This window comes from Camelus ferus, chromosome 20, assembly GCF_009834535.1.
Source record: "Camelus ferus isolate YT-003-E chromosome 20, BCGSAC_Cfer_1.0, whole genome shotgun sequence".
Lineage (NCBI taxonomy): Eukaryota > Metazoa > Chordata > Mammalia > Artiodactyla > Camelidae > Camelus > Camelus ferus.
Window position 1 is genome coordinate 20,197,030 of NC_045715.1, and position 15,935 is coordinate 20,212,964.

The following is a 15,935-nucleotide window of genomic DNA, read 5'->3' on the forward strand; positions in this document are numbered from 1 at the left end:
ACCAGATGCCACCTGGATGAACAGTTGTGCCATTCTGTCATGATCACTGTGGCCCCTTATACCCGGTACACCGTGTCCCCATCATCCCCAGCTGTTCACTGAGGGGCTAAAGGGTTGGAGAATAAGACACTAGGCCAAAGAAAAATGCGTTGCCATGGCGCCCACTGTCGTGGGAGGCAGGAATGGGGTGAGTGGCATTGCTGTGTAACAGCTGGTTTGGCAAGAAGAACGGGGTCTCCGGGGTCAGCTGCCAGGACCTGGCGGGGGGGTGGGGCGACCCCTTAGAGATCCGCGGGCGCGGCAGGGGAAATATTGCGAAGGGCGGGGCGGAGTGGCGAAGGAGGAGCGGAAGTGACGTCGCGCGGGGCGGGTCCGGCCGCGCACAATGGGCCATGGAGTTCCCGTTCGATGTGGACGCGCTGCTCCCGGAGCGGATCACGGTGCTGGACCAACACCTACGGCCCCCGGCCCGCCGACCCGGAACCACAACGCCGGCCCGGTGACATCTCAAGCCCGCCCCACGGCCCTTCTTTCCCGGTTCCTCTCGAAACCTGGTCCAGGCACCACGCCCCCTTCTCATTGACTAGTGACCGCTCCTTTTACGGTCCTAGCCCCCCTTTTTGGTGACCTTTGATCCTAGTTCTAGTGGGGTTGATGGGCTTGATTCTGTGACCTTTCACTCCTTGGCCCAGTATGCTGGTCCCAACCGAAGGATGTGGTTGACCTCCCCTTCCTGCTTCTCCACGATAACCTCATGGGAGGAGGGAGTGTACCACACTGAAAGGAGCTGTGTCAAAAGTTGGGGTGCCAAAAGAGTAGGGTGGGAAATCCAACTGGAAGACTCCAAGGTAAAGGCAGAGAGCCTGAAGTACTGAACTGGGGTTGGGGTTATGGCCCAGGTTCCCAAGGAATGACTGCCCAGCACACTTTCGTACAGTGAGTATCTGACTCTTTGTCTCCTCTCTTTCTGTAGTGTTGACCTGCAGCAGCAAATTATGACTATTGTAGATGAACTGGGCAAGGCTTCTGCTAAGGTACTGGAGAGTTTACACGGGGTAAAGGGGAGGCCTGTCTGGGGACAGTTGGTAAGGGAGGCCTGGTTCCTCTGGGAGGGATTTGTAGAAAGTCTGTGTTCAAATTCCTGGCAGGCCCAGCATCTTCCTGCTCCCATCACCAGTGCATCAAGGATGCAGAGTAACCGCCACGTTATGTATGTACTGAAAGATACTTCAGCTCGACCGTGAGTGCCAAATGCTCTTCCACCTTGTACTTAATTCCTCCCTCCTCCAGTCCCTCTCTCTTTTCTGACTCTACCTCTTCCAGATAACTGCTCATTACTGTTCATTATTTTCTTTTCCTACAGGGCAGGAAAAGGAGCCATTGTTGGCTTCCTTAAAGTTGGATACAAGAAACTCTTTGTACTGGTGAGTGTTACTGAAAACTGAGAGTTAATCTGCCTTGGTTCCTGAGAACAAAAGTGCTGAAGGTTGGAAGGTGACAGCAATGTCTGGATCCTAAAAGATATTTGTTGTTCCTTTACCTTTTAGGATGATCGTGAGGCTCACAATGAGGTAGAACCACTGTGCATCTTGGACTTTTACATCCACGAGTCACTTCAGCGCCACGGCCATGGGCGAGAACTCTTCCAGTATATGCTACAGGTATTGCTCATCTCTTCACCAGTTCATGCAAAATGGAGAGCAAAGGCCCCTTGTCCTGAGTCCTCCTGGAGGCCCTGCCTTCCACCCTCCCGCCCCCTCAGGCAACTGAGTTCCTGTTGGCATGCTCTGCCCACACCTCCTCCTCCCCTGAGTCTCCTGTTCCCTGCAGAAGGAGCGAGTTGAACCACACCAACTGGCCATTGACCGACCTTCACAGAAGCTGTTGAAGTTCTTGAATAAACACTACAATCTGGAGACCACAGTCCCACAGGTTAGAGGTTTCAGAGAATAGGTCCCCACTGAGCATTCCCATTTACTGTGTTTATTATTTGAGGGCAAAGAAGTGGCATCTTCTGAGCACTCCTTATTCTCCACCATATAGGATTCTTTATACATGTGTATGTGTTTGTGGTACCATCTTTTATCCTGCAGCTGTTTCACTCTTATCTTTTTTGATTCTTCATCATGGGCTGTTTTGTACATCTAAAATTATGTTTGTGCCCCAAACACAGCCAGCTCATTTTCATCTTGTTTTCACCCAGGCCATTACCTAGTCAACCGACATTTATTAAGGGCTCAGAATAATACACATTCCCTGTCCTCAGGGAGATTTGGCCAGTTTAGGGGAAAGGTGGTTTGTTTATAAGCAGATGCAGTAGAATGTTGCTAATGCTATACATCCATTCAATATATATTTGTTGAGCACCTGGCACTGATCTGGGCTCTAGGAGTACTTTACTCAATAAAACAAGTAAGGGTCTCTGTCCTTATGGGTGGAGCTTATATTCTAGTTGGGGAGACAGACAAACATAATAAGCCAGTATATACTATGGTTGATGATAAGTGCTCTAGGAGAATGAGAGCAAGTAAGAGGGCTTGGGAGGGCCATGGTGAGGGTAGGAGTGTGGGGGATTGCAGATTTAAATGGGATTAGTGGGAAAGGCCTCACTAAGAAAGTGTCACTTGAGCAATAACTTAAAGAGGTGAGAATAAGAGCCAAGGAATATCTGGAGAGGGAGCATCCCAGGTAGAGAGAATGGCTAGTACAAAGGCCATAAGGTTGGAGTGTTCCTGGAAAATTGGCTGGTGTGGCCAGAGCAGCGTGAGTGAGTGGGTGCAATTAGAGCAGGAGCAGGGGAGGAAAGACACTTAGGGCCCTATAGGCTACTGCAAAGACTTTGGCTTTTACTCTTAAGTGAAAAAAGGAAAGCCATCATAGGTGTTTGAGCAGAGGGGTAATATGATGTAATTTACTTTTAACCAGATCACTTTGCCTGTTAAGAATAGACAGTAGGGGAGGTGAGGGTACAAGCAAGCAGACCCAGTTAGGAAGCAGCCATCCTGATGAAAAATGGTGGTGGCTCAGACCAAGATGGTAGCAGTAGAGGTGGTAAGGAGTGGTCAAATTGTAAGTATTTTGAAGTTAAAGCAAATAAGATTTCTTGATAGACTGTGAAGAAAGAGAGAGAGAGAGAGTTAAGAATAATCCTAAAGTTGTTGGCCTGAGCACTTGGAAGGATGGAGTTGCATTAACTGAGATGGTAGGTGGAGCAGCTTTTGGGGGCAGTAGTAGGAGTCCATCTTGAATATGTTAATCAGAGATGCCTGTGATGAGTCCAGGTTGAGTAGACAGCTGGGTACTTCCCTGGAGTTCAGAGAAGAGGTTTGGGGCAGAGAGTTTTCAGCACACATAGGTAGGGTATTAAAACGGGTGAGACAGGATGAGATTGCCACAGAATGAGTATCAATAGAGAAGTGATCCAAAGACGTGAGCCCTTGGGCACTCTTTTAAGAAATTGGGGGAGTTCGAAGTTTGTTGATACTGACAGGCATATGTAGAATAGATAAACAAGATTATACTGCATAGCACAGGGAAATATATACAAGATCTTGTGGTAGCTCACAGGGGAAAAGAATGCGACAATGAATATATGGATGTTCATATATAACTGAAAAATTGTGCTCTACACTGGAAATTGACACAACATTGTAAACTGACTATAACTCAATAAAAAAAAAAATGTTAAAAAAAAATTAGGGAAGAAAAGAACCAACAAATGCCACCAAGGAGTGGCTTGTGAAGTAGATACAAACTTACAAGTGACCTGCAAGGCCAGTGAAGAAAATGTTTCCAGTAGAAAGGAATGGCTTACCAAGTCAAATACTGCTGGTCAGTGAGGTAAGAAGAGGTCTGAGAAGTGACTGTTGAATTTATTTGCCCGAGGCCACTGGTCATCCTGACTAGTGGTTTCAGTGCAGCGGTGGGTGGAAGCCTGGATGAAGTGGGTTTAGCAGATTGAGAAGCTTGGGACTGGAGACAGCAAGAATAGGCCACTCTTTTAAATGCTGGTTTAAGGCAAACAGAAATAAAGCAAGAGCTAGAGGGGAATGTAGATCAAGAGAGGGTTGATTCTTTTCAGTTGCATAAGAATGAACAGCATAAGAATGACTCAGTAGAGAGAAAAGCTGACAATATCAGAGAAGGTGGGGGAGAATTGCTGAAGCAGTATGGTTGAGTGGGCTTGGGATTGGGTTGACAAGTGAGCCTTGGATAGGAGCACAGTTAATCCATTATAATGTGATTTGATTGATGTGCTTACAGACGAGGCATAAGGAGATGGTGGTGCGTGTTCCATTGGCTAAAGAAAGGCTTGATTTAAGCTTAATCTTGAAAGGTGAGTGTTGTCAGGCAGATAGAAATGGGCAGGCTAAAGTGCTTTCCATGTAGGAACCAGCATGAGCCAAGTCAGAGGGGTATTAATCTACCTTTCAGGGCAATGCAAGCAGTTTTGTGTGGCTGGAGTGCTGGGCATATGCTTGTTGGGGAGGATGAAGGTAGATTGATAGACATCCCAGCAGATTCAACACAGGAGATAGACGGGGTCTCCTTGGAATGTCCTCCCAGAATAGGACATAATTTTTCCATTAAGAGGCAGCAGAGAGCAACAGAAGGAACACAGTAACTGGCATCAAATGCATTGCCCAGGTAACACGTAAAAGCAGGGCAGTTTAGAGTGTAAATAATAATGACTGATGTTTCATGAGCTCTGTGTGGTATCTACATACATCATCTCTGTTAATTCCTTGTACATTTCTTTGCGGTAGTTGCTATTATTGACCCCATTTTTAGATTTCTGTAGATTGGGGACTTGACTAAGTGCATACAGCTAATAAGTGTTAGAACTTAAATTTGAACCCATAGCCCACTTGAATGACTACACTGTATTCCTGGTTGAAATGCCACAGCTAGAATCATGAGTCTGGGGCTTCAGGCCCAGTTCTGCCACTTGTAGCCACTTGGCTTTGGGCAGGCCATGTCTCCAAGCATATATATTTCCAGTTCTCTTGGGTATATACCTAAGAATAGAATTGCTGGGTGCTGTGGTAATTCTGTGTTTAACTTTTTGGGGAACTGAGAAACTTTTTCCACAATGCACATTTTACATCTCCATCAGCAATGTATGAGGGCTTCAGTACCTCGACATCCTCACCAAGATTTGTTTGTTTGTTTGTTTTTTTCTTTGTATAACAGCATTAATAATGGTTGTGAAGTTGTTCTCTTTGTGGTTTTGGTTTGCATTTCCCTAATGACTAATGATGTTGAGCATCTTTTCAAGTGCTTAATTGGCCATTTGTATATCTTCTTTGGAGAGACATTTGTTCAAGTCCTGTGCCCATTTTTAAATTGTGGTTTTTGTCTGTTCTTGAGTTGGAAGAGTTCTTAATATAGTCTAGATACAATACACTTACCAGATGGGTGATTTGTAAATATTTTCTCCTGTTTTATGAGTTTTCTTTTCATTATCTTGTTAGTGCCTTTTGAAGCACAAAAGTTTTTACTTTTGATGAAGTCCAATTTATTTATTTTATATTACTTGTGCTTTTGGTGTCATATTTCAGAAACCATGCCCAAGATCATCAAGACTTTCTCTCGTGTTTCTTTCTAAGAGTTTCATAGTGTTAACTCTTACATTTAGGTCTTTGATCTATTTTTAGTTATTTTTTGGTGTGTGGTGGAGGTAGAAGTCCAAATTCAATGTCTTGCATGTAGATATCCAGTTGTCCAAGCACCAGCTGTTGAAGAGACTATACTTTCCCTATTGAATGGTCTTGGCACCCTTCTTGCAGATCAGTTGACCATAGACACCTTGGACTCTATTTATTTATTTTTGGACTCTATTTATTCCATTGGTCTATATGTCTATCCTATGTCTCTACCATACTGTTTTGATTATCGTAGCTTTGTAGTAAGTTTTTAAATCAGGAAATATGAATCCTCCGATTATGGTATTCTTTCTCAAGATTATTTTGGCTATTCAAGGTCCTTCGCAATTCAACTTCAGGATCAGCCTGTCAGGGTCTGAGTTTTTGCCTGTCTGTCCACAGGGACAGGAAGACTGGTTTTTGTTCCTCCCACTGTGGCTTTTCTAGCACAGGGCTCTGTACCCAGGTGTGTGCAAAGTGGCTAAATGGACAACTGTATTTCGCTTGTTTCGTCTTACAGGTGAACAACTTTGTGATCTTCGAAGGCTTCTTTGCGCATCAGCATCGTAAGTTCTCTCGCCTTGTGTGTATTGGTCAAACAGTTGGGGTGAGGGAAAAGAAAAAAGTGGATTCTTGCTCCCACCGGCCCCTCACTGAGGGGCACCGCCGCTTCCTTCCTCACAGGGCCCCCTGCTACCTCTCTGAGGGCATCTCGACACTCTCGTGCTGCTGCGGTCGATCTTATGCCCGCTGGTAAAGCTGCATTGAACGGGTGGATCTGTAGTGCGATGATGTCCATGGGGAGCACAGTGCGATCTGTGGACAATTTGGGAAAATTCTAAAGCAACCCAGGTCTCCAGCAATCAGTACCCGTTTCCTTTGCCTTCATGGGAGCTCAGTGCATCTTATACTTGGCAAGACTTTTAACTAAGCAAGTTCATTGGGGGCCTGCTTGACAGTTGATAACCCATGTCATGTTCCTTTGTAAGCCCCCCAGGCTTCTGTCAGCCAGTCAGGCAGGAACGTGCAGTCAGCCCCTCCGTTTCCAGTCATAGAAGAGTGACATGAAGGGTCCAAAGTTTAAATAATTACGTTTAGAACATAACACTCAGAATTTATAACATTTCCTACCAAATAATGAAATTGATCTAGAGAAACCAAACCTAGGAAGTACCGAAATGCTGCTAGGTTCCCCCCTCCATCCTCCCACACACACCCTCCCTGCCTGGCTGTGCCCTACTCCTTCCTCCTCCTCAAGTTGGAGGGACACAGCCTTCTGCTGGCTGTGCCCTGTCTGTTTACACAGAAGGGCCCCTTTCCTAAAGACTAGCTCTCACCTCCTCTGTAGTCAGGGAAGGGAATAACCACCACTGCTGTTACCAGTGGTTTTCGTCTACCAGTGTCGGGCATGGAGAGGCAGTTCATATCCATGGCTCGCTTTGATTTCCAAGGCTCCCCCATCTAGCTCCTGCTGACCAAAGGCTGTGAGCGGGAGAGAGAGCCAACCAGGACGGTGAGGACTCAGGTCCACAGGGGTGGGACCCTAAAACTTAAGTGGATCCACTGGAAAGTCTCTCATTTGCCACACATGATGAAGAAAGAATCTCTTGAGAGGGAAAGAGAGGGGCAAGCAGAGAAATGAGGTGAGAGGCTGAGCTTAGACAATCCATTAGCCTCCCATTTACACTGGTCACTCCTTTTCAGATGTCTGTGTTTCTTCCTCATCCTTTTATTTTTTCCTAATAAAACTTAAATCTCTTCCCATCTTTGCACCTAAAGGAGAGGTTCTGCCCCACCCTAACCTCCCCTGACCTCTCCAGAGCAACTTCTGATTAATCAAGGGCTTTGTCTATCTCATCTAGAGGGACCTGGGGTCCTTGTTGGCCCAGCTGGGACCATTCCACTGCCCCAGAATCCCAGGGGGGCCTGACAGCACCCACTGACAGTAAGAGCTCACCTCCCCTGGCTGTCCTTCCCCTGCATCTCCCAGGCCCCAGAGTCTCCCCCGATCCCTCCGTCCTAACTGCATTTGGCCTCCTCCTTCTGGTTCTCCTCAAAAGTACTCCAGCATTCCCCCCAAATCCCCTTTCGGTGTGATGGCACTGCCCCAGAGCTGCTTTCTGCGGTGGAGCTGAACTCTCCTTTCCCAGGAGGAACTGTGGTGTTGGGGAACAGGTTCGGGGTCGTGGGGGCAGTAGCTGGGAGGAGGGGTGCAAAGGATGTCTCCTGATGCTTGCCTTGCCTGTGTCCTCTCCACTGCCAGCTCCAGCGAGGAAGCTGCCACCCAAGAGAGCAGAGGGAGACATAAAGCCATACTCTTCTAGTGACCGAGAGTGTAAGACCGGGATAGGGTGTCTGGGCCTTGGGGGGCCTTCGCCCGGGGGAAGGATTCATTCTCTTGAAAGGCTCTGATTTCTCTTTTTTCCTCCCCTAAACTTTTGCCTTCATGACCCTCTTCCCTTTCCCTTTTCTTCTCCCTCTCTCCCTCTCTCTCTCTCGCTCGCTCTTTTTTCTCCATCTCCCAGTTCTGAAGGTAGCAGTGGAGCCTCCTTGGCCCCTAAACCGGGCCCCCCGCCGTGCGACGCCTCCAGCCCACCCACCCCCTCGCTCCAGCAGCCTGGGAAACTCACCAGAACGGGGTCCCCTCCGCCCTTTTGTGCCAGAGCAGGAGCTGCTGCGTTCCCTGCGTCTCTGCCCCCCACACCCCACCGCCCGCCTGCTGCTCGCCACAGACCCCGGGGGCAGCCCGGCCCAACGTCGCCGCACCAGGTAATAGGAGCCACAGGGTTAGAGAACCTCACGATTGTTAGAGAGGGTGCTAGAAATGGCAGAGGGCAATTTCAATCCATCAGAGACCTGAAGCAATAGGACAGGAGGATTGGAGAGTCCTGAAACCTTTCGAGAAGAATATATTAGAAAGTATGTGGGCTTGGCTTAGAACTTACAGTGAAGGTGCAGAATAGGACTCTCTGGGGTCTGGGAACCCTGGTTTAAATGCGAGTTGGGAGGAAGGGTCAGAAGAAGCCAGATCCATTGGGCAGGGGGAACTGAGCCTCTAAGATTGGGGAAATCGTGGTTTGGCACTTGCTGGGAAGGGGCAATATCTCTGACACAGTTTCGGGAGCCACAGCCCCAGGTCAGCGTCTTGTGTGGCAGGAGCTCATCCTGGCAGGCAGAGAGTGGGCCTCTCCTTAATTCTCTCCCCGGCTTTCTCTTCACCTCTGACCTCTTTCTGTTTTTCTCTCTCCCCCATTTTCCCTCTCCCCTTCTCCTGTCCATACATCCTTCCACAGCTCACTTCCCCGCTCTGATGAGAGTCGATACTGACAGACAGCTAACCCCTCCCCTCCCTGGGGTACCTGGTGAGGGCAGAGACCCCTCTCCCTGAGAACCCCGAATGTGCTCTCCCATGCCTCCCCAGCATCTAGAGGAACCTGACAGCCCTTAGGATTCCCTCTTCCCCTTCCTTAGACAACTGGGTTGTTAGGGTCCCAGATGGCCTAATACTTTGTAGCTTTTCTTACCACAGAAAGCACTCTTTCTCTCCTAACTTGGGCTCTGAACACCCTCCCACGGACAGCCTGATTCGCTGCCAGACCTCTTGGTTGGGCGGCTCATACTAATTATCCAGAGAAGCACACTCTTGCTCTTGCTTGCTGTCAGATTCTAGAACACCATGGAAGGTCCAAGGGCCGCCTCTGCCAAGGAAACCTTTTAAAGAGTCTTGTCCATGGAATAAATCCCACAGTCCCTCTACACTGTCTGCTGGTAGCTCTAATACTGCTCTCTCCTGCCGACCACACCTACCCTGTCGGCCTGCTAAGCGGCCAGTGAATGAGCTCTGCTTAAGAGCAGTGCAGTTGAGCAGGACAGGGACTTCCCAGCTCCCCAGAAGGATCCACTCAGCATTGCCAAACTCTTCATTTCCACGTTTCATGTATGTGTATGTCAGGGAACCCCCGAGCTGATGTCTGCTTTGGGGCTCTAAAGACTCACCACACTTCTACAGACACCACCATTTCCCCCACATCCAGGTTCTGTGAGGGAGTTTGTTTCTTGGCAGTAGATCCAGCAAGCACCCTAGTTCACTCTTAGCCAAGTTTCAGAAGCTAAGCCTGAGTTTCAAGGATCTATGAGCTCCTGGAATAACCTCTCACATCCCTCCCTCCCCAGTAGCTAGATGCTGATAGATTCCTGTCGTGTGAGATTGTCTTGAGATGATGGGGGAACTCTTCCTCTGGCCTTCCTTTTTTCTTTCCTCAATAGCAAGAACCTTTGTCCCTGCTCTGTACCCAGGGAATAGAACATCCTCCCCACTCCCTGCCCTCTGAATGTGTGCTAGATCAGGTGCCCCTACTGTGTTCCCCAAAATCCTTGGGAGCAGGATCTCCCTCTCTTCCGACTCACTCCTTTTTCTTCTCCCTCTCAGTGTTGTCTGAATAAAGTGTGAATTCGTTTGTGTTTTTTAAATGGACATTTTCAATGAAAAAAACTACAAAAAAAAAAAAGAAAACCAAACCTTAAGGTCTCAGCCTCATTTGTGCGTCACCCCTTATTTTCCTAGGATCTGAAGACCTCTGTCCCTCTCTCTTCCTCACCTCTGAGATCTGCAGATCTTCCAGCAAGGAGTCTTAGAGCTCCCCTTGCAGGATCTGGTGTCTGCCCGTCCCCATCTTCATTGCTGGATCTTCTCCTGCAGATTCTGTCTCCACTCATGTAGTCACTGGATCCATCCGTGTAGGCTTCTATACCTACTTCTCTATCTCTCCAGAAACCTCCAACTCTCCCTAGTAACTTCTACCCTTCACCCAAGGCCAACTCTTGTTGAGATGTCAAGATTCCCCAACATCTCTGGGATCCACTAATTGCATCCTGATAACAGTCCCCTAATTGTTTTCCAGATTCCTCTTCCTGCTCTGATTTCCTCAAGTCTCCCCCACTAAACCCTTGGATCTCTCTCTCAAGACAATCCTTTTCCTCCTAAATTCAGCCTTGCCATTCCTGATTTCCCTCTGGCTGGGGTATCCTATAGTTAAGGTAACCATGTTTTCCAAACCAAACATCAGAGCACCTGGTCCAACAAAAAAAAAAAATTTTTTTTCCCTGTATGTGAATCTGTTTATATGACATGATTTAGATCACAGTTTGCCTTACTTTTAACATATTACCTCAACTAGAAAGAGTAAAGCAGCAAATCAGGACTGCTGCAGAAAATCTTGGGGTATAAAGTGAGCTCCCTTTCCTTTTCTGGGACACAACTTAGATTAAAACCCCATAGGAATGACAACTACCACCCCCCCCACCCCCCCCCGCTTTGTTCCTGTGCTGTTCCTTTTATTCCACTCCTCTGAGTCCTCCATACCCACTCATCTTTCCTCCTGCAGCCTCTTCCCCATCATCTCACATTTCTTCTACAGGGGCACTCCCCCAGGGCTGGTAGCCCAAAGCTGCTACTACAGCCGCCATGGGCGGTTGAATTCCTCATCCCCCAATACAGGTAAGTTATTCATCCTTCCTTCCCCTCAAATCAAGTAGGCCTTATTCACTACCTACTCCAGCCTCCCCGTACACATGCCTGGTATTTCCACAGGCAACCAAGAACAGAAGCAGGGGGAACAGGAAACAGAGAATAGGTGAGGTCTAAGCCCCTCCCCTACCAGCCTCCCACCACCTCTGACTCCTTTCCTAACATCACTCTCAGCTACTTCCTCCTCATAAATCTCACTCTCCACTAGACACCAGCTCCTCCCACAAAGCCTCTTTCCCCATTGGTTCAACACTGGTGCTTCCCTTTGGCATTCTCTGAATTGTTTCAAGTTTGGACATAGCACTAATGGTTCCAGCCTCATACCCCATCATATGTCCTCCTCTACAAAGGAGCCAGACAGACCTTGAAGAAGCTGTGATCTTTGTTCTCTCTTTGGTACCCCTATAACCCATTCTTAATCTCCCTCCCACCTACTAGGTCTACCAGTGAGGAGCAGGTCTTGTCACAGGATGGGTCTGGGGAGGAAGCCATGCACACAGTTCCTCCACAGGCCCCGGCCCCACCAGCCCAGTCCTGGACAGTGGGTGGGGACATGTTCAACGCCAGGTTCATTCGAAACTTGCAGGAACGTCGCAGCACCAGGCCTTGGTGACCGCAGCACCCCTCACACCTTCAAAGTCAGTATTATTTCTCTCTCACTGCAGGACATGGCCAAGGCTGCCCTCGTATTAAATGTATTCATTATTTCATTCATTCGACAGGCTTTCTTATCCGTGCCAAGTCATTTGTATCTTATTTTTAACCAGAGCAATAAAGTATTTATTTTTATCACGAGAGTTTCTGAGAAACGTGATTGTCATTATTTCAATTCCACCCCTCACTCTTCGTGCAGCCGGTTGAGCCCCATCGTCGGTCCCTTTTACGCCAGCGCCACAAGTGAGCCGAGCTCAAGGCCGCTTATTTACTGCGCAAGCGCTCTGAGGCAGCCTCCCGTCCGGCGAGCGCAGGCGCACTTACTGCAGAACCAGCGCCTCATCGCCTCCCTGGAACCCGCCGCAGTGCGCAAGCGCGCAACATCCCCGTTTCCCTGCCCTCAGTCCCTCACCCCCCCTCCTTTCCCCTTCAAGAAGCCGGCTCCGGGGCGCGCTCACCCCTGGGAGGCCGGAGGCCGGACACGGGAGGCGCTCTCTCCACTCCCGGAAGATCATGTACCAGCCCAGCCGGGGGGCGGCCCGGCGCTTGGGCCCCTGCCTCCGTGCCTACCAGGCTCGTCCCCAGGTGAGAGCAGAGGGGAAGCGGGAGGGGAGGAGAGGGGGCGGGGAGAGACCCTCCTCAGAGCCGGCGCGTGGGGCGGAGCGCGCGCTCGTCCCGCGCAGGCGCAATGACTCCCACCGCTCCTTCCCACCTGTGCGGGGCGGCGCGTGGAGGGGCCAGGGGTCTCAGGGATCCGAGGGCGGGGCTGCCAGCCCTGGCGCACACTGGAGGTCGGTTCTCCCGGGTCCCGGGGGGCAGGCGGGATTGAAGCTGGGGCGGCGAGTCGCGGCCTCATTTCGCCCGCGTCTCCGCGGTTACCTGTGCCTGGAGGTGATTTGAAGGGCAGGGGGCGGAGTGATTCACGGCGCCGCCCGGGAGCCTACCAGACCGACCTGCAGGCCGCACTCTGCAGCCCGCGCATCTTGCACCCGGATAGCGGTCCCGGCGGGAAGGCCGGCCCAGGTGGACCCGTTTCGGGCCTCTGCGCCCGGGCGGGCAAGATGGCCACGCCCCCGGCGGAGACGGCGCCTCGGGGACACCGTCGGGGACCGAGGTACCCGCGCGGCCCGCCCGCCTTCCCGATTATGAAACCCCTCGGGGGGTTCCTTGGGAACGCAGGGACTCGGGCCAGGCCTGACTTTGGGTGACCTCCCCCTCATCGAAGTGTCAGTAAACCAGGGGAATGAGGTCCAGCCTTTAACGGTCTCCTGGGCTTTTACGTGTCATTAGAGGTAGCCCAAGGAATAAGCTTACATGTATATACTGCTTTACAGGCCGCAAAGTTTTGTTTACATTTATTATCTCATATAGTCCTCATAATAACTCAGTGTGGCCTCATCGTCCTCGTTTATAGGGGGACATTTATGGGAAGCTCAGGCTTAGGGAATTAGAGTGCCTAAGGCCACATGATCGAATCGGAACTCAAGTCTCCTAGTTCCTGTTGGATGTTCTTTTCTCCATACAACAACTGCCTTACACACTTACTCGTGTAATTGTGGTACAGGCCACATCATTTCCTCCACTGTACGATAAAAGCTGTTATTCACTCATTTGTTCATTCTTCAAATATGTATTATGATTCTTGCTATAAGAGAGGCAGACCTGCCCCTAAACAGTGTTGGAATCTTAAACAAATCTAAAGGTATTTGCTAATGTTTTGGGGGAGGTACTTGTACTTATGTCGCAGGAGAGTATTTCCTCCTGTTTTAAGTAGGGATGGAGGTGAATTTTTCCTCTAGTAATTCCATCTCTCAAGAGGAGCAGGAGGGATTGGAAGCAGGTTAATGGGCAGTTTGGATGGAGGGACATGAAGCAGCTGGATTCTTAACTTTTTTGCTTTTGTTCCTTCTTAGGACCAGCTTTCTCCACGGCCTCTACCATTCCCACCCCTTTGGCCCCTCTCCACTGCAACCACTTCTCCACCTTTGCCTCTTCTTTGGTCTCCCCCACCCCCATGCCTTCCCACACGGCTGCTTCCCAGAGCTCCCCCACTACCTCTCCCTCAGGTCCAAGCCCTCACCTCACCATGGGTGGTTCTCCCCCCAGGAATGGGGGAGGAGGGACCAGGACCTGAGTTACATAGTGGCTGTCTGGATGGGCTTCGGAGCCTATTTGAGGGACCTCCCTGGCCCTGTCCTGGGGCTTTGATACCTTTCCAAGCCCCTGGGACTGCCCACCCTTCCCCTGCCACTCCATCAGGAGATCCGAGTATGGAGGAGCACTTAGCTGTCATGTATGAGAGACTGAGACAAGAGGTAAGGCAGTTCAAAAGTCTCTGCCAAAATGGGAAGAGATGGAGGTGATTCTTAAAAATAGGGAGTTAGTCAACTGGATTCTTTCTTGGAGCCACGATGGAGTGACATGCATAGAAATATAAACATTTCTCAAGGAAAAGACGCTTCTTAGTTTGGATTAGGGAAGTTAAAAACATGGGAGGAGATAACCTTTCACTCAGAGAGGAATAAGGAGACACTGAATACAGAAAACTGAGAAATAGGGTCATCTTTTCTTTTCTCCTGTTCTCACGTCTTCTTCTTTCACCTAGCTTCCCAATCTCTTCCTTCACTCCCACGACTACACTCTCTACTCATCGGATGTGGAATTCATCAATGAGATCCTGAACATACGTACCAAGTGAGAATCCAGGAACGGGTAGGGCCTTGGGGAGGAAGAGGACCCAATGCTGTTTTCACTTATTAGAGAAGGTTCTAGGCTGCTTCTCATAAGTGTTCCCCATTCTTCCAACTAAGGCCAGTTTGGTTTTTTGATTCTGCCATCATGAGATTTCTTTCCCATCCCTTCTTCCTAGGGGCCGGACATGGTATATTCTGTCACTGACCCTCTGCCGCTTCCTGGCCTGGAACTATTTTGCACAACTTCGGCTGGAGGTTCTACAGCTGACCCGCCACCCTGAGAACTGGACCCTGCAAGCCCGCTGGCGGCTTGTGGGGCTGCCCATCCATCTGCTCTTTCTGCGTTTCTATAAGCGTGATAAGGAAGAACTTTACCGGTAAGAAAAGTGAGAAAGGAAACACACTAAAATCAATTTCCTAATCTGACCCTTTTAGGAATCTATGGTCTGGTCCCCTAAACAATCCTCCATCTCCCCTGACTTGACTGCAGGCTCCTTGAGGGCAGGATCTTGTTTTAAGTCTACTTAAATATAACAAAAATAGGGACTCTGAGTATATTAGGAGGCTTCTGAACTCAGTTTTTTCAAGTACATTACTTGGCACATAAATACTAAAATACTTACTGAGCAGATGAAAATTCCTGTCTCATAAGTTGTGCCTCACACCTTAGATAAAGTGCTTAGTAAATTTCTGGCACAGAGTCGAATCCCAAGAAATTCTTAGGCTCAGCCCAAACCAGTGGTTCCCAAACTTTGTTGCACAGTGGAATCATCTGAGGATCTTTAAAGAAAATTTGGTGCCAGACATTGTGATTTAATTGGGCCAGGGTGTAACCTGGCTTCAGAAATTTTAAAGGACCCCCAGGTGGTCTAATATGTAGCAAAGTTTAGGACCTACTAAACAGATGCTTGAATTAAACCTTGTCCGGTAAGCCTCTCTTCTCTTCACCAGGACCTATGATGCCTATTCCACCTTCTACCTGAATTCCAATGGCCTCATTTGTCGCCATCGCCTAGACAAAGTGAGTCCCAGGGCTGGAGAGGGGTGGGGTGACAGGGTAGAACATCCTACCAACCGGCATTAAGCTTTCTCCCTGCAGCTGATGCCTTCACATTCACCCCCAACGCCTGTGAAGAAGCTGCTAGTGGGAGCCCTGGTGGCTCTGGGGCTGTCGGAGCCAGAACCCAACTTACAACTGTGTTCCAAGGACTGACCCAGGAACTGGGGTGGAGGCAGCACTTAAAGAGTTCGTTACGCACAAGAGGAGGAGGTGGAGGCGGCCAAGAACCTCAGGAGCCAGCTTCCCCCACTCTTCTCGCTCCTCCTTTCCTGTCCATCTCATGCTGTGTAAAGCTGCTGTGTAATTTAATTTGTAAATAATAAAATCTAAGTGAATATGTGAGATCGAATTTCCAT

The 15,935-nt window shown here is 49.3% G+C and overlaps 2 protein-coding genes across 11 annotated transcripts; both read left to right on the forward strand.

Moving 5' to 3' along the window:
* Positions 1-347: 347 nt before the first annotated feature.
* Positions 348-11,972, forward strand: ATAT1 (alpha tubulin acetyltransferase 1). Of its 6 annotated transcripts, none has more exons than XM_006191613.3 (13): positions 348-499; positions 974-1,034; positions 1,149-1,240; positions 1,364-1,424; positions 1,548-1,661; positions 1,831-1,932; positions 6,166-6,211; positions 6,330-6,398; positions 7,909-7,980; positions 8,171-8,414; positions 11,063-11,142; positions 11,236-11,278; positions 11,611-11,972. In XM_006191613.3, the coding sequence occupies exons 1-13, from the start codon at positions 393-395 to the stop codon at positions 11,783-11,785; spliced, it is 1,266 nt and encodes a 421-aa protein (XP_006191675.2). In that variant the 5' UTR covers positions 348-392; the 3' UTR covers positions 11,786-11,972. The 6 variants fall into 6 exon arrangements, with proteins under 6 accessions (XP_006191675.2, XP_032319357.1, XP_006191677.2 ...); XM_006191614.3 differs by lacking the exon at positions 348-499 and adding an exon at positions 506-782 and having other exon boundaries at positions 972-1,034; positions 11,611-11,928; XM_032463466.1 differs by lacking the exons at positions 11,063-11,142; positions 11,236-11,278 and having other exon boundaries at positions 11,611-11,928.
* Positions 11,973-12,204: 232 nt separating this feature from the next.
* Positions 12,205-15,921, forward strand: C20H6orf136 (chromosome 20 C6orf136 homolog). Of its 5 annotated transcripts, none has more exons than XM_032463492.1 (6): positions 12,205-12,411; positions 13,740-14,141; positions 14,432-14,520; positions 14,696-14,896; positions 15,471-15,540; positions 15,619-15,921. In XM_032463492.1, exons 1-6 carry the CDS (start codon positions 12,340-12,342, stop codon positions 15,730-15,732), a joined length of 948 nt encoding a protein of 315 aa, XP_032319383.1. In that variant the 5' UTR covers positions 12,205-12,339; the 3' UTR covers positions 15,733-15,921. The 5 variants fall into 5 exon arrangements, with proteins under 5 accessions (XP_032319383.1, XP_032319384.1, XP_032319385.1 ...); XM_032463493.1 differs by having other exon boundaries at positions 15,605-15,745; XM_006191618.3 differs by lacking the exon at positions 12,205-12,411 and adding an exon at positions 12,450-12,940.
* The last annotated feature ends 14 nt before the right edge of the window (positions 15,922-15,935 follow it).